Source organism: Salvelinus fontinalis, chromosome 7 (genome assembly GCF_029448725.1).
Source record: "Salvelinus fontinalis isolate EN_2023a chromosome 7, ASM2944872v1, whole genome shotgun sequence".
Lineage (NCBI taxonomy): Eukaryota > Metazoa > Chordata > Actinopteri > Salmoniformes > Salmonidae > Salvelinus > Salvelinus fontinalis.
In genome coordinates this window covers 56,130,856-56,152,171 of record NC_074671.1, presented here as the reverse complement: position 1 = coordinate 56,152,171, position 21,316 = coordinate 56,130,856, and the positions used below count along the sequence as shown (strand labels likewise).

General features: G+C 45.1%; 1 protein-coding gene across 2 annotated transcripts in view; it reads left to right on the top strand.

The window, feature by feature from the left end:
- Positions 1–3,438: 3,438 nt before the first annotated feature.
- Positions 3,439–21,316, top strand: part of LOC129859793 (cohesin subunit SA-1) — a 36,153-nt gene continuing 18,275 nt past the window's right edge. For both annotated transcript variants that reach the window (XM_055929915.1, XM_055929914.1), the window contains exons 1-5: positions 3,439–3,623; positions 17,029–17,210; positions 17,393–17,513; positions 17,597–17,846; positions 17,985–18,061. In XM_055929915.1, coding sequence (XP_055785890.1) covers positions 17,182–17,210; positions 17,393–17,513; positions 17,597–17,846; positions 17,985–18,061 — 477 coding nt within the window. In that variant the 5' untranslated portion in view covers positions 3,439–3,623; positions 17,029–17,181. The remainder of the gene's footprint in view (positions 3,624–17,028; positions 17,211–17,392; positions 17,514–17,596; positions 17,847–17,984; positions 18,062–21,316) is intronic.

Below are 21,316 nucleotides of genomic sequence, written 5' to 3'. Positions count from 1 at the left end.
CCATAACATGATGCAGCCACCACTATGCTTGAAAATATGGAGCGTGTTACTCTGTAATGTGTTGTATTGGATTCGTCACCCAAACATAACGCTTTGTATTCAGGACTAAAAGTGAATTGCTTTGCTACATTTTTTGCAGAATTACTTTAGTGCCTTGTTGCAAACAGGATGCATGTTTTGGAATATTTGTATTTGACCTTTATTTGACTAGGCTAGTCAGTTAAGAACATTAAGAACAAATTCTTATTTACAATGAGGACCTACCCCAGCCAAACATTCTCCTAACCTGGATGACGCTTGGCCAATTGTGCGCCGCCCTTTGGGACTTCTGATCAAGGCCAGTTATGATACAGCCTGGGATCGAAACAGGGTCTGTAGTGCCTCAGACCGCTATGTCACTCGGGAGCCCATATTCTGTACAGGCTTCCTTCTTTTCCCTCTGTCATTTAGGTTAGTATTGTGGAGTAACTACAATGTTGTTGATACATCCTCAGTTTCCTCCTATCACAGCCATTCAACTCTGTAACTGTTTTAAAGTAACCATTGGCCTCATGGTAAAATCCCTGAGCGGGTTCCTTCCTTGCCGTCAACTGAGTTACGAAGGACGCCTGTATCTTTGTAGTGACTGGGTGTATTGATGCAGCATCTTGATGTCTATAGTATTCTCTCTGGTGTGCAATCTGGTTTCCGCTCAGGTTATGGATGTGTCACTGCAACCTTAAAGGTCCTCACTGATGTCACCAATGCCCTTGATTCTAAGCAATGTTGTGCTGCTATTTTTATTAACTTGGCAAAAGCTTTTGATACGGTAGACCATTCCATTCTTCTGGGTCGGCTAAGGAGTATTGGTATCTCTGAGGTGTCTTTGGCCTAGTTTGCTAACTACCTCTCTCAAAGTGTGCAGTGTATGAAGTCAGAAAATCTACTGTCTCAGCCACTGTCTGTCACCAAGGGTGTACCCCAAGGCTCGATCCTAGGCCCCACACTCTTTTCAATTTACATCAACAACATAGCTCAGGCAGTAGGAAGCTCTCTCATCCATTTATATGCAGATTATACAGTCTTATACTCAGCTGGCCCTCCCCAGATTTTGGGTTAAATCCTCTACAACAAAGCTTTCTTAGTGTCCAACAAGCTTTCTCTACCCTTAACCTTTTTCTGAACACCTCCAAAACAAAGGTCATGTGGTTTGGTAAGAAGAATGTCCCTCTCCCCACAGGTGCGATTACTACCTCTGAGGGTTTAGAGCTTGAGGTAGTCACTTCATACAAGTACTTGTATGGCTAGACGGTACACTGTCCTTCTCTCAGCACATATCAAAGCTGCAGGCTAAAGTTAAATCTAGACTTGGTTTCCTCTATCGTAATTGCTCCTTTTTCACCCCAGCTGCCAAACTAACCCTGATTCAGATGACCGTCCTACCCATGCTAGATTACGGAGACATAATTTATAGATCGACAGGTAAGGGTGCTCTCGAGCGGCTAGATGTTCTTTACCATTCGGCCATCAGATTTGCCACCAATGCTCCTTATAGGACACATCACTGCACTCTATACTCCTCTGTAAACTGGTCATCTCTGTATACCCGTTGCAAGAGCCACTGGTGGTTGCTTATTTATAAAACCCTCTTAGGCCTCACTCCCCCCTATCTGAGATATCTACTGCAGCTCCTCCACGTACAACACCCGTTCTGCCAGTCACATTCTGTTAAAGGTCCCCAAAGCATACACATCCCTGGGTCGCTCCTCTTTTCAGTTCGCTGCAGCTAGCGTCTGGAACGAGCTGCAACAAACACTCAAACTGGACACTTTCATCTCAATCTCTTCATTCAAAGACTCAATCATCGACACTCTTACTGACAGTTGTGGCTGCTTTGCGTGATGTATTGTTGTCTCTACCTTCTTGCCCTTTGTGCTGTTGTCTGTGCCCAGTAATGTTTGTACCATGTTTTGTGCTGCTACCATGTTGTGTTGTTACCATGTTGTTGTCATGTTGTGTTGCTACCATGCTGTGTTGTCATGTGTTGCTGCCTTGCTATGTTGTTGTCTTAGGTCTCTCTTTATGTAGTGTTGTGTTGTCTCTCTTGTCGTGATGTGTGTTTTGTTTTGATTTATTTATTTTGATTTATTTATTTATTTGATTTATTTTTGTATCTTTAATCCCAGCTCTGGTCCCCGCAGGAGGCCTTTTGCCTTTGGTAGACCCTCATTGTAAATAAGAATTTGTTCTTAACTGACTTGCCTAGTTAAATAAAGGTTAAATAAAAAAATAAAAATAATTTCACCATGCTCAAAGGGATATTTAATCTGTGTTTTTTTGTATTTTTACCCATCTACCAATAGGTGCTCTTCTTCGCGAGGCATTGGAAAACCTCCCTGGTCTTTGTGGTTGAATCTGTGTTTGAAATTCACTGCTCGACTGAGGGACCTTACAGATAATTGTATGTGTGGGGTACAGTGGAGGCTGCTGAGGGGAGGACAACTCATAATAATGGCTGGGACGGAGCGAATGGAAAACATGTATTTGATACCGTTTCACTCATTCTGCTCCAGCCATTACAACGAGCCCGTCCTCCCCAATTAAGGTGCCACCAGCCTCCTGTGGTGGGGTACAGAGATGAGGTTGTCATTCAAAAATCATGTTATTATTTCACACAGAGTCCAAGCAAGGTAAGAAGGGTGACTTGTTAAGGGTGACTTGTTATGTGACTTGTTAAGTACATGTCTACTCCTGATCATATTTACGCTTCCCATAACAATGGGGTTGAACACTTATCGACTCAAAACATTTCAGCTTTTTTTTTTTTTTTTTTTTGTAAACATTTCAAAAAACATAATTCCACTTTGACATTATGGGGTATTGTGTGTAGGCCAGTGACAAAAACATCTACATTTAATACGTTTTAAATTCAGGCTGTAACACAACAAGTGGAGAAAGTCAAGGGATGTGAATACTTTCTGAAGGCACTGTATGTCGCAGATATTGAGAGTGTCTCACCTCAAAAGGACCAACCAATGTAGACAAGCAAAATTAAACCAGAGAGTGAGATTTTTGACAGACCAGATATTGAGCCCAGATCATCTTTGCCACAGCTAAAGCCTAGGCATTACAACTTGGAGCTAACATGAGTCTTCAGGTCTCAGGCAAGATACTGCACTAACACTGTGACATGTGTGTATTGTAGCCTGGTAAATTGTGTTTTGAGGGGTAATCTTTGATGGCATATTTACCATCAAACCGCCGACCAAAACACTGCCAGCTAAACTCGCCCTCCCCTTCTACGCGTGCCCGTGGATCTGAGCGCGCCCCCCACTGTTTCCTTCTTTTCGCGGGGTCTTGCAGTGCATCCCCTCTCCTCGCCCCCGCGGCGCGCACCCGTTGCTGTAATCTCGTCTGTGTCCGCCAGGAGGCAGTAAGGTTGCAGTGAGAGGCTGCGCCACCAGAACAGCATTACAGCGAGGAAGGCTCCACCAGATGGCAGTTTAGGATTGTTCCTTTCTGCTCCAAGGCGCGGTTCCCGCTTCTCACGACATATTTACAATATTAAAATCTACACACTTTTATCAGATATATCGATTTTTTATTTCGGAAGACAGTAATCGATTGGTCGATGGCCTGTAAAGGTGAGTTTGTTGGTATTTTGGTTGTGTTTTTGGCTTGTGGGAAAGGGGAGACGGGTCTCAGAATCAAGATGGTGGATTCAGAGAGCGAGAGAGGGATGGGGAGAGAGAGGAGGGGGATGGGTGCTGCTCCGCAAGCTAGCGGAGAGAGCTGGATGTGCTTTCTCTCTTCCCTCTGTTCGGCTAGCTAGCTACATTGATCGAGGGCCATTAGCAGGAATGTCTCAACATGTCAGATTGCAGGAACGCACGAGAGACTTGACCGCTGTGTTTTGCCAGAATCACTTTTAATCACTCGCCCTTAGTTTTCCCGTTACTAAGGCAATGGGTGTGACGTGTTTTTATTGCTCTTGATAGACGGACAGATTCAACGCGTTAACAGAATGTTGTATGCAGACTCTCTTATTGTAACGTTACATTGCCGCCTGCGCGACCTAGCTAACCAGCCAGCCAGACATTGCTATTGTTGCTAGCTAACCCTAATTCATTGCATATGTCTCGGGGTTTCGGATGATATATTTGGGAGCAAGGTAACGTTAGTGTTAGTCGGGTTGCTGTCACCAGTGCTATTTGACATCCATCCTTGTCAATCTATCACGCCATTCATGGCATTTCTGCAGAAATTTCACCAGTAACGTTAGGAACATTGTTTCCAGTTTTCCCACCCATTGTTTTGACATGTTACTTATTGTACCGAAGTTCAACGTTGGGATTCTTGACAAATTGCAATATTTTGACTAGTAGATCATTGTTTTAAAGTGCAGCTAACTAGTTCGCTAACCCACTCCGCCCCTTTCTCTGCTTAAAGAAATTTAGCGGGGAAGTGTGAGGGGGATGGGTTCCAAATCCAACCCTGGGTACAGACCAACGCTGCTTGTCTCCATGCTCCCCACTCCAGACCTCACTCTCCCAAGGATCCATTCTTCTGGCAGAAGTCACTTATGGGTTAATGAGGATATCGGTTCACTTATACCGTTTCATATCCACATACATCTTTCTTTATTATGGAGTTTGAGACTATTTGGTCAAGTTAGCTAGCTGGCTAATTTAAGCCTAACTCTTTGAAGATTGTGTCACACACCCAGCGTCACTGCTCTTTGTCTAGAGTCTGATGTTTAGGGTAAAGGATTATACAGCCAGCTTGTGTCCTAGTGATCATTCACTGATTGTCAACAAAGTGGTTATGCAACAAGCTGAGCCATGTGACTTTCCACCAGCAGACTGAACTAGCAGCCTACTGTAGGCTATGCATCCTGGAAGACCAACTGACTGTAAACTACCACTGGTGCTAGAGATACAATAAAACTTTATTGTCACACATTGTTATGTTCCTCGTCTCCTTTTGCATAGAACGTACAACATAGACCGGCAAAATTTAGTACACAGCCATAAAACAGCACACACCGCAGGCCAGGATATGATCTTCACTTGGCACGGCTGCTGACACAGTTCATGGTTGAGTAGTGTGACTTGGTAAGATTTCCAGTGTATGACTAACCTGTTACATATGGCAAATCAACTGGAAATGGGAAACGTTTCAATGCAATGGGGTGTACAGTACTTCTGAGCAGCCTAGCCTATTGACTTTGAGTCGGGGGCTGGGATACAAGTATAAACACCTAACATTTTAGCAATAGTTCTACAGCACAGATGTTGCCCATCTGCAACAGTCTGTCTCTTCAGACAGCACCTGTCCTCCTCTACCACCTTGCCACCCTTCTTACCTGTTGGACTTGTAATTGCCATCACTTTCACCAGCACTGATTCGGCTCATGACGTCGTTGTTTTATGTACTCTAGTTGAATGCACAGATTGTGTCATACATTTTCATCTAAAAAAAAGGTTGATGTCAAGCCCTGGTTATGTGAAAAAGACTGCTAAATTACTCAAATGTAATGTAGCGTAATTTAGATTTCTTTTTCATGGTTTTTGAAGAACATGGAGTAGAAATTCACTGAAATAGATTTCCTAATAGCTTAACAATATTATCCAAAAACATGTGTTGGGAATAGGCTAGAGTCGTAGGCTAATAATGTTTTCAATGAACATGAACCAAACATGAAACCACTAGCAAGCTGCTGTTTACACACGTTAACCGGAGGTGCTAGTCGTGGATTAAAGGGCAACGATACCGCTTCAAACAGCATTAAGTCGTTTTTCATATTTTTATTCCTTTACAACTACTAATAGTAGCTGCTAATTTGCATAAAAGTGGTCGCCAAGCTCATAGTCGCCGACCATTACGTTGCAGAATGTGTCCTTATTTGCAGCACCCATTGAAACTGGATGGTCTCGTAGTTTGACTGTTAGAGGTAGTGCCTGGTGTAATTGGGGCATTAGGCTAGGCCACATGTAGGACCTGGAACAAAACATTTCATTTGTTTAGACCAGGGGAAGAGCTAGGTGGGGAGCCCTCTCTACCTATTCAAAGGCAGGGGAAACACTGGAGTGGCTGTTCTATAAGGAACGTCAGTGGAAATTGGCAGAAGTTACCGTCGCTCTCTCAGTGAAAACAATGACATCTGGTCATCCTGCCGTGGGCCCAGTCCAGTAATCCAGATGAGACTGTTCTGTAGCAGACAGTATATGAATGCAGCAGTAGGTCAGGTGGAGTCTACATTAAAGCAGAGGTTGGCAACTAGATTCAACCACAGGCCGTTTTTTATCAGAGCCGATGGTCGAGGGACCGGAACATGATTATAATCATTTGTACACTGCAAATTGACCAACTAAGCCCAAAAAGTGGTTGTAATTTCTAATCTTGATTTCATTGAGACACGAGACTTCTTTTTTTCTTATGATTTGAGTCTTTTTTGACCCAAACGGAAATCCTAAATGGTTATATATATTAACCCAGGGGGGAAAGAAACGTCCTCTCGCTGTCAACTGAGTTTATTTCATCAAATTTAACATGTGTAAATATTTGTATGAACATGTTACAGACATGTGACTAACAGAAATTGAATAATGAGTCCCTAAACAAAGGGGGGGGGGGGGGGGGGTTCAAAATCAAAAGTAACAGTCAGTATCTGGTGTGGCCACCAGCTGCATTAAGTACCGCAGTGCATCTCCTTCTCATGGACTGCACCAGATTTGCCAGTTCTTGCTGTGAGATGTTACCCCACTCTTCCACCAAGGCACCTGCAAGTTCCTGGACATTTCTGGGAGGAATAGCCCTAGCCCTCACCCTCCGATCCAACAGGTCCCAGACGTGCTCAATGGGATTGAGATCCGAGCTCTTCACTGGTCATGGCAGAACACTGACATTCCTGTCTTGCAGGAAATCACGCACAAAACGAGCAGTATGGCTGGTGGCATTGTCATGCTGGAGGGTCATGTCAGGATAAGCCTGCAGGAAGGGTACCACATGAGGGAGGAGGATGTCTTCCTTGTAACGCACAGCGTTGAGATTGCCTGCAATGACACTCTCAGTCCGATCATGCTGTGACACACCGCCCCAGACCATGACGGACCCTCCACCTCCAAATCGATCCCGCTCCAGAGTACAGGCCTCGGTGTAACGCTCATTCCTTCTACAATAAACGCGAATCCGGTGAGACAAAACCGCGACTCGTCAGTGAAGAGCAATTTTTGCCAGTCCTGTCTGATCCAGCGACGGTGGGTTTGTGCCCGATCAGCTGTCCGTCCTGTCTCCCTGTAGCGCTGTCTTAGGCGTCTCGCAGTACGGACATTGCAATTTATTGCCCTGGCCACATTTGCAGTCCTTATGCCTCCTTGCAGCATGCCTAAGGCATGTTCACGCAGATGAGCAGGGACCCTGGTTATCTTTCTTTTTGTGTTTTTCAGAGTCAGTAGAAAAACCTCTTTAGTGTCCTACATTTTCACAACTGTGACCTTAATTGCCTAGTTTATATATATATATATATATATAAAAAATTACTTAACTTTGGGGGTGTTGGCCTGTGTAATGACTGGTATATTTATAGTAAATTATTAATTTGTAATAGCTAGTTGATTTGTGTGACTGAACCAGTTTTGATTTGTAACTGAATTAGTATTTTATGATCAGGCCAATTTACACCATAAATGATACTGTAACATGTTGCCATTACACACCTCCAGTGTCCTCCTTGACTTCAGCAGACTCAGTTTAGACATAGTTATTGAATCCAAGCTGAATCCAGATTTAGGACTGTGTTTGTGAAAGTGTGTGTGAAGAAGGTATTATTTCAGTTTTAGGAAGTGACCATTATCAAGTGTGTTCGCTGAAAGAATACGCCCTACGTCTCTTTAGAGTAATGAGAAGATATTGAAGCTGTCTAAAGCAAATGGTATGTATACAGGGAAGCTGTCAGGACCACTCGCAGTGAAATAACAACTTTATAGCTTCAATTGGCATTAGAAAAATCTGATAGCTAACTATCTGGTTGTGTTGCATTCATTGTAAGCTGTGGTGCATTTTGCTAGCTGGTTGTGGTGTAGTTGGCTGTGGTGTAGGCCTAGTTTAGCTAGCAGTTTGTGTTGTAATCAGCTAGCGGATGTTTAGCGGGTTGGCTAGCGGATGTTTAGCGGGTTGGCTAGCGGATGTTTAGCGGGTTGGCTAGCGGATGTTTAGCGGGTTGGCTAGCGGATGTTTAGCGGGTTGGCTAGCGGATGTTTAGCGGGTTGGCTAGCGGATGTTTAGCGGGTTGGCTAGCGGATGTTTAGCGGGTTGGCTAGCGGATGTTTAGCGGGTTGGCTAGCGGATGTTTAGCGGGTTGGCTAGCGGCTGTTTAGCGGGTTGGCTAGCGGCTGTTTAGCGGGTTGGCTAGCGGCTGTTTAGCGGGTTGGCTAGCGGCTGTTTAGCGGGTTGGCTAGCGGATGTTTAGCGGGTTGGCTAGCGGATGTTTAGCGGGTTGGCTAGCGGATGTTTAGCGGGTTGGCTAGCGGATGTTTAGCGGGTTGGCTAGCGGATGTTTAGCGGGTTGGCTAGCTGACCTGTAGCATCAAATGGAGAGAGAGAGAGAATGTGGGGCTGAAAATGCTCTGAACCATTCCTGTCCAGCGCTTCGCGTGGTTGTTTCACATCATTCCCTGAGACCTAGCAGACTGGTGTACTTGTTGGCTACTTGGTTCAACACCCAGTTGGTTATACTAGTGTAACATTAAATAGTATGTATCTAAAGGCATTGAAAGCACACAGTCAAGTATGTTTCAGCACGGTAGCGTTGCATCTAAAGCTAACATGATGATGCTGCTAAAATCTCTCCAGCCGATGCTTGTCTGGTTTGGTTTTCTAACACATTATTCTCCAACACTACTACTGCTGGTGACACATTTAATGTGGGCCTACCCTCAGGGGATCAATAAAGTACAGTTACATACACACATACACATTTTACATCATTGTCTGCATATATATATATATATATCTCATGCTCCTGATATTTTCTGGCGGAGAAAGCCGGCTCACACTCAGATTAAGGGTGTGTGTTGTTCACTTCATCTGCCTTTATAGTCTCATGTGGGATTAAGGGTTTCCCTGTAGCACAGTAGATTAAACTACCCCTTCTAACCCCCAGATTACCAGATTACCCCATTACCATTGTATCAGCAGTGGTCTGGTAAACTACCCTCATGGATGATGAACATTGCCTGTCAGGGACCTGAAGACTAATGTCAGGATGTTTATGCTTTAGCTCAATGGGCTAATGCAGTCTAGAGTTGAGATGATGAGAGGTCAGGCTCTAGGTTCTATGTCTGGACAGTCACACTAGCACATTGACAACCTGGGAATGTCACTTTCCCCCAGTAGCATCTCGAGGTAAACCAAACACCTTTGGCCAAACAAACATCTGACTTCATAGGCTCACTTCATGATCAGACTGCAGGAGGTTCAGCCCTGGATATGCAGTGCTCTTGAACCCACAGTCTTTATCACACACACACTGATTCTGCTAGTCACAGTAATGGGTTCTCTGTAGTGAAATGATAACATTCTGGAGCCTCTTATGTCATTAGGGTATAATAGCCTCAGCTGGAGAAATCAAAGTGTGTGTGTGGTGGGGGGGGGGGTGAATAGCAACAGACAGTGAATGTGGGTCAAGGTGAGAGAGGCAGAAAGATGAGACAAACTAATGAGTCTCTCTCTCCCAGCTCCCCCCAGCCCTCCTCCCCTCTCTCTTCCTCCTCTGCTCCCACTGATCTCCCTCTGTGCTCTCGTTCTCTCCTCCATTTCACTCGCTCTCCCTGCGTCTCCATTTTGCGATAGCTGCAGTGAGCCAGGCGGCCATTGCAGAGAGAATCCTCTTTATTTTCCTTTTTCCTTTCTCGTTCTTTTTTTCTTGCCTGCCGGCAAGAAAAATGTATATTTCTTTAGAAACCTTTTGGTTTTTTATGTAGAGGCTGCAGCCCAAAGTTTACACTAGGGCTCTGTAAAACCACTGTATTACTATAGAGCCTGCAACCCAAAGCCTACTCTAGAGCTCTGTAAAGGTACTGTAGAGGCTACAGCCCAAAGCCTACTCTAGAGCTCTGTAAAGGTACTGTAGAGGCTACAGCCCAAAGCCTACTCTAGAGCTCTGTAAAGGTACTGTAGAGGCTACAGCCCAAAGCCTACTCTAGAGCTCTGTAAAGGTACTGTAGAGGCTACAGCCCAAAGCCTACTCTAGAGCTCTGTAAAGGTACTGTAGAGGCTACAGCCCAAAGCCTACTCTAGAGCTCTGTAAAGACATTTTATTACTGTAGAGGCTCTCTGTAATATAGAGACCATGATGCTGCATTATTAAGTGAACCCCCCACTACAGATACCTTAGAGCAGACCAGGGGAGCTCCACTCATTTGTCAAGGGGGCTTGAGTTTATTGGCATGATTCAAGGGACCAGAGAATGAAAATTAGAAAGGTATTTTTTTCATGGCCAATGCACTGGACAGTGAGGACACATGTTATTCCCTTATTACATTTGACATTTGAGTCATTTAGCAGACCCTCCTATCCAGAGTGTCTTACAAGAGCAATTAGGGTTAAGTGCCTTGCTCAAGGGCACATTGACAGATTTGTTCCCCCGACACACACATTTCACTACATTATCTACTACGCTGTTGCTTAAAGACTCATTCCATGTGGGATTGGCAGAGAGAAAGAGATGGAGAAGATGGATGAATGGGGATTGAGTGAAAGAGAGCGGTTGTGTGAGAGACACTTCATCCCGTCATGTCATTACACTTCAGAACAGGGTTCTCCAATAGGCGGCCCACCGGGGATTTTATTTTAAATAAATATATATACAGTACCAGTCAAAAGTTTGGACACACCTACTCATTCCAGGGTTTTCTTTTATTTTTACTATTTTCTACAATGTAGAATAATAGTGAAGACATCAAAACTATGAAATAACACACATGGAATCATATAGTAACCAAAAAAGTGTTAAACAAATCAAAATATATTTTTATTTGAGATTCTTCAAAGTCGCCACCCTTTACCCTGATGACAGGTTTGCACACTCTTGGCATTCTCTCAACCAGCTTCCCCTGGAATGCTTTTCCAACAGTCTTGAAGGAGTTCCCACATATGCTGAGCACTTGTTGGCTGCTTTTCCTTCACTCTGCAGTCCAACTCATCCCAAACCATCTCAATTGAGGCTTTAAGACAATTTAAGACATTTGTTGTCTTAGGTCTCTCTTGTCATGATGTATGTTTTGTCCTATATTTATGTTATTTAAAAAATAAAAAATAAATTTAATCCCAGCCTCCGTCCCTGCAGAAAGTCTTTTGCCTTTTGGTAGGCCGTCATTGTAAATAAGAATTACATTCTTAACTGACTTGCCTAGTTGAATGAAGGTTAAAAAAAAATAATTGGGTTGAGGTCGGGTGATTTGTGGAGGCCAGGTCATCTGTTGCAGCGCTCCATCACTCTCCTTTCTTGGTCAGTCAAATAGCTGAAGTGTGTGTGTGTATACGCACACACACACACACACACACACACACACACACACACACACACACACACACACACACACACACACACACACACACACACACACACACACACACACACAGTGCCTTCAGAGTATTCACACCCCTTGACTTTTTCCACATTTTGTTACAACCTGAATTTAAAATGGATGAAGTGTTTTGTCACTGGTCTACACACAATACCCCATAATGCCCCTTTGTTATGCAAAGTCTAAATAAATTCAGGAGGGAACATTTGCTTAACCCTTTGAGCATGGTGAAGTTATTAATTACACTTTGGATGGTGTTTCAATACACAACAAAGATACAGGTGGCCTTACTAACTCAGTTGCCTGAGAGGAAGGAAACAGCTCAGGGATTTCACCATGAGGCCAATGGTTACTTTATAACAGGTACAGATTTGAATGGCTGTGATAGGAGAAGACTAAGGATGGGTCAACAACCTTGTAGTTATTCCACAATAATTACCTGACTTACATTTTGAAAAGAATACATCCGGTACAGAATAAACATATTCCAAAACATGCACCCTGTTTACAACAAGGCTCTGCTGTCAAAAATGTGGCAAAGCAATTCAGTTGTCCTGAATACAAAGCGTTATGTTTGGGGCAAATACAACACATTACTGAGTACCACTCTCCATATTTTCAAGCATAGTGGTGGCTGTGTCATGTTATGGGTGTGCTTGTAATTGATAAGGACTGGTTTTTCAGGATAAATAATACATGGAATGGAGCTAAGCACAGGCAAAATCCTAGAGAAAAACCTGGTTCAGTCTGCTTTCTACCAGACACTTGGAGATTAATTCTCCTTAAGACAGTAATGTTCCTGAGTTGTCTTGACTTAAATCTACTTGAAAATATATGTCAAACTGAAAATGGTTGTCTAGCAATGATCAACAACCAATTTGACAGAGCTTGAAGAATTTTGAAAATAATAATTAGCTAATGTTGTACAATCCAGGTTGTACAATCCAGGTGTGGAAAGCTTTTAGAGACTTACCCAGAAAGACTCAGCTATTTATTTTACCTTTATTTAACTAGGCAAGTCAGTTAAGAACAAATTCTTATTTTCAATGACGGCCTAGGAACAGTTGGTTAAATGCCTTGTTCAGGGTTATAACGACAGAAGTTTACCACGTCTGCTCTAACCACTAGGCTACCCTGCCGCCCCGCTATAATCCATGCCAGAGTTGATTCTATCACGTATTGACTCAGGGGTGTGAATACTTATGAAATACAGAAATATCTCATTTACATCTTTCAATACATTTGCTAAAATGTCTAATCATGTTTCCACTTTGTCATTATGGGGTTGTCGTTATTGACTGTAGATGGGTGAGAAGAAAAACAAACGTGAATCCATTTTGAATTCAGACTGTAACACAACATGTGGAATAAGTCAAGGGGCATGACTGCTTTCTGAAGGCACTGTATCTGTTTGGGATTCTTGCTGTTAAATTACTTATAACTATGTTCCGACCATCCGCACAAGGAAAACTCGCCCCGCGGCTTAATGTAATTGGGGGCCCCTGGTGTCTGTCTGCTTCTCCTTCCTTGTATGACTGGGGTCATGACAGGGTTAGGAAAGTTCCATCTCTCTCATTGACCTGCATGGGGATAATACTGGTCCCCTTCTTTTCCTATCTCTTGTTTACTTATTCTCACTCTTCTCAGACTCTCTTGATCTATATCATTTGATCATCCTCCTCTCCCTGTCTGTCTCTCTCCCTCTGTCTGTCTCTCTCTCCCTCTCCCCGTCTGTCTGTCTCTTTTTATGTCTCTGTCTGTCTGTCTGTCTGTCTGTCTGTCTGTCTGTCTGTCTGTCTGTCTGTCTGTCTGTCTGTCTCTGTCTGTCTGTCTCTGTCTGTCTGTCTCTTTTTATGTGTCTGTCTGTCTGTCTGTCTGTCTGTCTGTCTGTCTGTCTGTCTGTCCGTCCGTCCGTCCGTCCGTCCGTCCGTCCGTCCGTCCGTCCGTCCGTCCGTCCGTCCGTCCGTCCTAGCTAGAGTAGTGTGGCTTTAGGACCATGACTGACTCCTCTGATCTCTCTGCCCTCATTTCTCTGCAGTCTACAACTGTTTCAGATCAGAGGACAATAGCATGCCCAAAAGTCCTCATCCAAGTGACATGGTTTTATGTTTCAGAAAACTGTGTGACATTTCAGAGACTATATCATGTCCCTTTTTATTACTAGTTGGCCTATATGTCTTGTTCCAGATTGAATGGCCCAGTAATTGCAGGCAGCAGTCTGGAAGAGCTGTCTTTTATATGCTGTTTCCCTCTTTCCCCTTTGTCTAGCTGCTGTTTGAAACACCTCGGCAGTGCAGAGTTCGGACAGGATCATTTTTCTTATGAGTGATGCTCTTTGGAGTGCAGAAGCTTGAATTGTGTGTGTGTGTGTGTGTGTGTGCACATAGCAGCAGCAAGGGAGCAACTGAGATTTTTGCATTGTGTGTGTGTGTGTGTGTGTGTGTGTGATCTCTAAGAATCAGAGTGCCTGTTAAAATGGATAATTGATGTAGGCAACACCTTTTCTCTCACTTCCACATGGAGCTGTCTGTGAGTGAAGCTTTGTGCTCTGCCAAATGATAGGATATTTTACAGTTGACTACTGTCCTCCTCCCAAGAGACGTGTTCTCCTCATCTTCAGTGCTGTTAGTTCCCACAGCTTTGTTGGACAGAGGCAGCCTAGTGGCAGTACTCTCTGACCTTGTTCCCATTATGACAGCATTCTTATGGGCGACTTTATTCAGGTGAAATAGGATTGTATAATGTGGGTAGGTGATAATGTGTTATTATCTGCCTGGTCGTCATAGTTGAAAACAGTGGAGATTCTTAACAGCAGTGAAAGGGACTTCTAAGGAATCCCCAGAGATCACAATGGATCTCTTCATCTCTTTTGTGCCTTCTTACCCCCTGTCCCTCTCCTCTTTCCCCCAATCTCCCCCCTCCATCACGCTCTCTCCTCCCCACCCAGTCCCTTCTCACTGATCAGCCAATCAGGGGAGGGGGGAGGGGGGCTTATGACCCACACGGGTTGCCATGGCAATGCCTGCCTGCCTCCCGGAGTACATGTCATGCATGTTAAGTGGCTTACACACACACACACACACACACACACACACACACACACACACACACACACACACACACACACACACACACACACACACACACACACACAGAGTTATGTGTTCGGTCAGACCACAGATGATAAAATATGAGCCCTGCATAACTCTCTGTAACGTGTTATATAAGCCCTCGCTGCCTGCCTCTGGCAGGGGGGGGTGTGATCTCTCACATTGATTCTAAGCAGGATTAGCCTATTATAGCAGAGGAAGCTCTGGTTATTCTGTGTGGTATGACACACACACACACACACACACACACACTCCTGATGCCACAGCACCACCTGGAATGTCAGGGTGAGTGCTTCAGAGCGCTCCAAGCAGTGAAATCGCACAATTCCACTCTCTCTGTCTCTCCTTGTGGAGCTGCTCTGCTCCTTGAGAAAAGGACACACACACACACACACACACACACACACACACACACACACACACACACACACACACACACACACACACACACACCTCTCACCCGGGCAGCTCCCAAAGCTGTCAGAGCCCAGTAACTGGAATACAGAGACCACAGGTGTGTGTGTGTGTGTTTGTGTGTGTGTGTGTGTGTTGGCTGCTCTCTTTTTAACAGTGAACAGACACTCCCTCCAGGCTTCTGTGTGAGAGAGAGATGGATGTTAATTAAGGAGTAGCAGTAGTCTTCAGTCAATGGTCAATAACAACTCTGGCAGACACCCATCTCTGGCCTTCTGCCAAGGTGACGCACAGCTTTCAAATACTATCTGAACCCAGTCCCACAGATTTCCCCTGTTGCTTTAGCCTTCTTTTGTCCGGAGAGAATCTAGAATTGGGGAGGGAAGGAAGAGAAGAGAGGGACAGATGGAGAGCACGCATTTCAGCCAACAGTGGGACCGTAGTGATCCCTGGAGAGATGCTACTAGAAGTGGTGGTGGTGGTGGTAGGGGGGTTGTACTGCATAATGACAGTAGCTGGTGGTTAGCATTCAGGATTTCCCTCTGTGTTTTTACAGCTCTTCACATCCTACCACCTTTTATTAGTTAACCTCAATGTGTACCATTTATATGGTGCCCAATATTATTAGGTAAAACATATACTGACATTTTCTACTTACAAGTCCAATCAACAATTTACTTTAATTGATAAATAAATCAATAAACTATCATATGTGTATATTATAGACAGGTACAAACAAGCTATATTTAGTTATTTTCACAAACATCAATAAACAAGAGTTGATAAAGCTGCGAGTCCACCATCTCTTCCCTCATTACTTCTCTCTGCGTGCCGTGTTGTGTCTGGCAGACAGACAGAGGGGGGTGTGTGTGCAATGTGCATGTGTTGGTAACAGACTCACTCGGCTGGCGTGCTCAAGCTCTCTCCAGTTTCTCTGTGTGTGAGAACATTTAAATACAGTCTCTCCTAGCCTGCCCCCTACTGTTGTTTTAGCCCAGTCTCAGCCACACACACACACTCACACACACACTCGCCCTCCATAACACTCCCTAGACACACTCAACTATGAGACAAAACACCACATAAACTCCCATTTAACTTATTGAGAGGTTAAATACATTTTCAACTGATTAAAACCTTGTTAAAGCCGTATAAAGTGTGTTTATTTAGACGGAGGTGAGAGGACTTTGTGGATCATACTGCCATTGGTGGCCGAAGCAGGGTACTGCACCCACTCGTTGATATTTACTACACTAGGCCTAATATGTAGTAATGACTGTTATTTCTATAAATAGGGCCAGGAGTTTATTCTTATCCAGGCAAGCAAATTGATAGGACAAACGTTAGATCTAACGTATAGCCTATAGAAGGAGCCTTAGAGTTTTCCTGACCTTGCAACCGTGAAAAACTCTGGGGTCTAACCAGTTAAATGATTTCCCCTTGTCACAAAGGATCAGATTTGACAGCAAAACGTTATGGGATTTGTTGTGAAGATTTTTCCCGCAATACTTTTTCTCCACAATAAAAGTTGAAGTCACGCTGTTTGAAATGATTAGAATGTCTAATGTTGTGGTTGAAATGATTTAAATCTAATTGTTTAGAATGTTGTTGACATGCTTAGACCTCTTTCTGTTTGAAACCACACTCTCGACACGTCCCCTCTAGACTTTACTGTTGCACTTCCTAAAGTGGCCAGTTGGTGTCTCCCTTTCCACTCTTTCTCCTCTTCTCTGCCTGCTTTCTCTCTCTTCTCCCCTCTCTCTTTCTCTCCCCTCTCCCCTTTCTCTTTCTCTCTCCTCTCCTCTGATACTCATTCTTTCTCCTATCATTCCTTTTTTCGTTCTCTTTTTCAAGTTGCGTAAATGTTGAGAATATTCCAAACTAGATCACCAGACATTTGTGACAAATGGCTAAACTGTGTCTCCCTCTCTCTCTAGGGGCTGGTGTGTTGTGAGAGCTGTGTCTCCAGTGTTGAGTGAGTTTGGTCACCCCTCTGTAACACCCACCACACACGCGCACGGCCGACACACACCCCTCCCTCCAGTTGACCCTTTCCTGAGGACACACACCCCTCCCCTGCAGCAGTCAGGATGATCACCTCTGAGCTGCCTGTCCTACAGTGAGTCTTTCCCTGTTGCATCGTCAACCAAAGCCTCATTAAGAGATCACAACACACCCCTGATGCGGTAATTAGTCAAACGCAGGTGTGTGTGTGTGTGTTGTGATCGCTGAGTGTGGCTAGAATTCTGTATGTGTATCCCTCTCAGTATAAGTGTGTGTGTGTGTGTGTGTGTGTTGCAGGGACTCGTCCAATGAGAGCGGAGCGGCAGACACAGTGAGTCTGAGTGTGAGTGTGAGTGAGCTGGAGGACCCGACAGACACTAAAGGCAAGAAGAAGAGAGGGAGGCCTGGCAGACCACCAGTAAGAACCCCTTTCTACCAGGTTCCTTCTCTCTGCATTATCTCTTCCTGTATATCTGAACCCTTTGCCCCTCCCCTTTTTAGGCAGCCAATAAGAAGCCTCGGAAGTCCCCAGCGGAGAAGGCTACAGGAGGGGCTAAAGGGAGGAAGGCCAATGGGGTCCCTCAGACCAACGGCGAGGGAGGAGACCCCGTCACTCTGTTTGAGGTGGTCAGAATGGGAAAGAGTGCCATGCAGTCTGTGGTTGATGACTGGATCGAGTCGTACAAGCAGGACAGAGACATCGCCTTACTGGACCTCATCAACTTCTTTATCCAGTGTTCTGGCTGCAAAGGTATTACTGTCATAGTCTACTGCTACCTACACACCAGACAATATTCTGATTATATAGGCCTCATTTCCAGGTTGGTTGTATTGTGGTTGTATTGTGGTTGTTAAAGGTTGTATTGTGGTTGTGCGTAACCCTCTTCAGGCACCGTGCGCATCGAGATGTTCCGGAACATGCAGAACGCTGAGATCATCAGGAAGATGACAGAGGAGTTTGACGAGGTAATGCATCAAAGCTGTCATTGGTCAGATGACGACGGGGGGGGGGGGGGGGGGGGGCGGGTGGATATAGACTGACGTGTGTATTAACGTATTGATGTACGTCAAGGACAGTGTGACAACTGCTGATTATTAAAAAGGGCTTCATAAATACATCTTAATTGATTGACTACCCTCTCACCATGTCCTCACCCCGGTAATAGATCAACATATTGATCATGTTTATCTGTGGTCTGCAGGACAGTGGGGACTACCCTCTCACCATGTCCTCACCCCGGTAATAGATCAACATATTGATCATGTTTATCTGTGGTCTGCAGGACAGTGGGGACTACCCTCTCACCATGTCCTCACCCCGGTAATAGATCAACATATTGATCATGTTTATCTGTGGTCTGCAGGACAGTGGGGACTACCCTCTCACCATGTCCTCACCCCGGTAATAGATCAACATATTGATCATGTTTATCTGTGGTCTGCAGGACAGTGGGGACTACCCTCTCACCATGTCCTCACCCCGGTAATAGATCAACATATTGATCATGTTTATCTGTGGTCTGCAGGACAGTGGGGACTACCCTCTCACCATGTCCTCACCCCGGTAATAGATCAACATATTGATCATGTTTATCTGTGGTCTGCAGGACAGTGGGGACTACCCTCTCACCATGTCCTCACCCCGGTAATAGATCAACATATTGATCATGTTTATCTGTGGTCTGCAGGACAGTGGGGACTACCCTCTCACCATGTCCTCACCCCGGTAATAGATCAACATATTGATCATGTTTATCTGTGGTCTGCAGGACAGTGGGGACTACCCTCTCACCATGTCCTCACCCCGGTAATAGATCAACATATTGATCATGTTTATCTGTGGTCTGCAGGACAGTGGGGACTACCCTCTCACCATGTCCTCACCCCGGTAATAGATCAACATATTGATCGTGTTTATCTGTGGTCTGCAGGACAGTGGGGACTACCCTCTCACCATGTCCTCACCCCGGTAATAGATCAACATATTGATCGTGTTTATCTGTGGTCTGCAGGACAGTGGGGACTACCCTCTCACCATGTCCTCACCCCGGTAATAGATCAACATATTGATCATGTTTATCTGTGGTCTGCAGGACAGTGGGGACTACCCTCTCACCATGTCCTCACCCCGGTAATAGATCAACATATTGATCGTGTTTATCTGTGGTCTGCAGGACAGTGGGGACTACCCTCTCACCATGTCCTCACCCCGGTAATAGATCAACATATTGATCGTGTTTATCTGTGGTCTGCAGGACAGTGGGGACTACCCTCTCACCATGTCCTCACCCCGGTAATAGATCAACATATTGATCGTGTTTATCTGTGGTCTGCAGGACAGTGGGGACTACCCTCTCACCATGTCCTCACCCCGGTAATAGATCAACATATTGATCATGTTTATCTGTGGTCTGCAGGACAGTGGGGACTACCCTCTCACCATGTCCTCACCCCGGTAATAGATCAACATATTGATCATGTTTATCTGTGGTCTGCAGGACAGTGGGGACTACCCTCTCACCATGTCCTCACCCCGGTAATAGATCAACATATTGATCATGTTTATCTGTGGTCTGCAGGACAGTGGGGACTACCCTCTCACCATGTCCTCACCCCGGTAATAGATCAACATATTGATCATGTTTATCTGTGGTCTGCAGGACAGTGGGGACTACCCTCTCACCATGTCCTCACCCCGGTAATAGATCAACATATTGATCATGTTATCTGTGGTCTGCAGGACAGTGGGGACTACCCTCTCACCATGTCCTCACCCCGGTAATAGATCAACATATTGATCATGTTTATCTGTGGTCTGCAGGACAGTGGGGACTACCCTCTCACCATGTCCTCACCCCGGTAATAGATCAACATATTGATCATGTTATCTGTGGTCTGCAGGACAGTGGGGACTACCCTCTCACCATGTCCTCACCCCGGTAATAGATCAACATATTGATCATGTTTATCTGTGGTCTGCAGGACAGTGGGGACTACCCTCTCACCATGTCCTCACCCCGGTAATAGATCAACATATTGATCATGTTATCTGTGGTCTGCAGGACAGTGGGGACTACCCTCTCACCATGTCCTCACCCCGGTAATAGATCAACATATTGATCATGTTTATCTGTGGTCTGCAGGACAGTGGGGACTACCCTCTCACCATGTCCTCACCCCGGTAATAGATCAACATATTGATCATGTTATCTGTGGTCTGCAGGACAGTGGGGACTACCCTCTCACCATGTCCTCACCCCGGTAATAGATCAACATATTGATCATGTTTATCTGTGGTCTGCAGGACAGTGGGGACTACCCTCTCACCATGTCCTCACCCCGGTAATAGATCAACATATTGATCATGTTATCTGTGGTCTGCAGGACAGTGGGGACTACCCTCTCACCATGTCCTCACCCCGGTAATAGATCAACATATTGATCGTGTTTATCTGTGGTCTGCAGGACAGTGGGGACTACCCTCTCACCATGTCCTCACCCCGGTAATAGATCAACATATTGATCATGTTATCTGTGGTCTGCAGGACAGTGGGGACTACCCTCTCACCATGTCCTCACCCCGGTAATAGATCAACATATTGATCATGTTATCTGTGGTCTGCAGGACAGTGGGGACTACCCTCTCACCATGTCCTCACCCCGGTAATAGATCAACATATTGATCATGTTTATCTGTGGTCTGCAGGACAGTGGGGACTACCCTCTCACCATGTCCTCACCCCGGTAATAGATCAACATATTGATCATGTTTATCTGTGGTCTGCAGGACAGTGGGGACTACCCTCTCACCATGTCCTCACCCCGGTAATAGATCAACATATTGATCATGTTTATCTGTGGTCTGCAGGACAGTGGGGACTACCCTCTCACCATGTCCTCACCCCGGTAATAGATCAACATATTGATGTTGTTATCTGTGGTCTGCAGGACAGTGGGGACTACCCTCTCACCATGTCCTCACCCCGGTAATAGATCAACATATTGATCATGTTTATCTGTGGTCTGCAGGACAGTGGGGACTACCCTCTCACCATGTCCTCACCCCGGTAATAGATCAACATATTGATCATGTTTATCTGTGGTCTGCAGGACAGTGGGGACTACCCTCTCACCATGTCCTCACCCCGGTAATAGATCAACATATTGATGTTGTTATCTGTGGTCTGCAGGACAGTGGGGACTACCCTCTCACCATGTCCT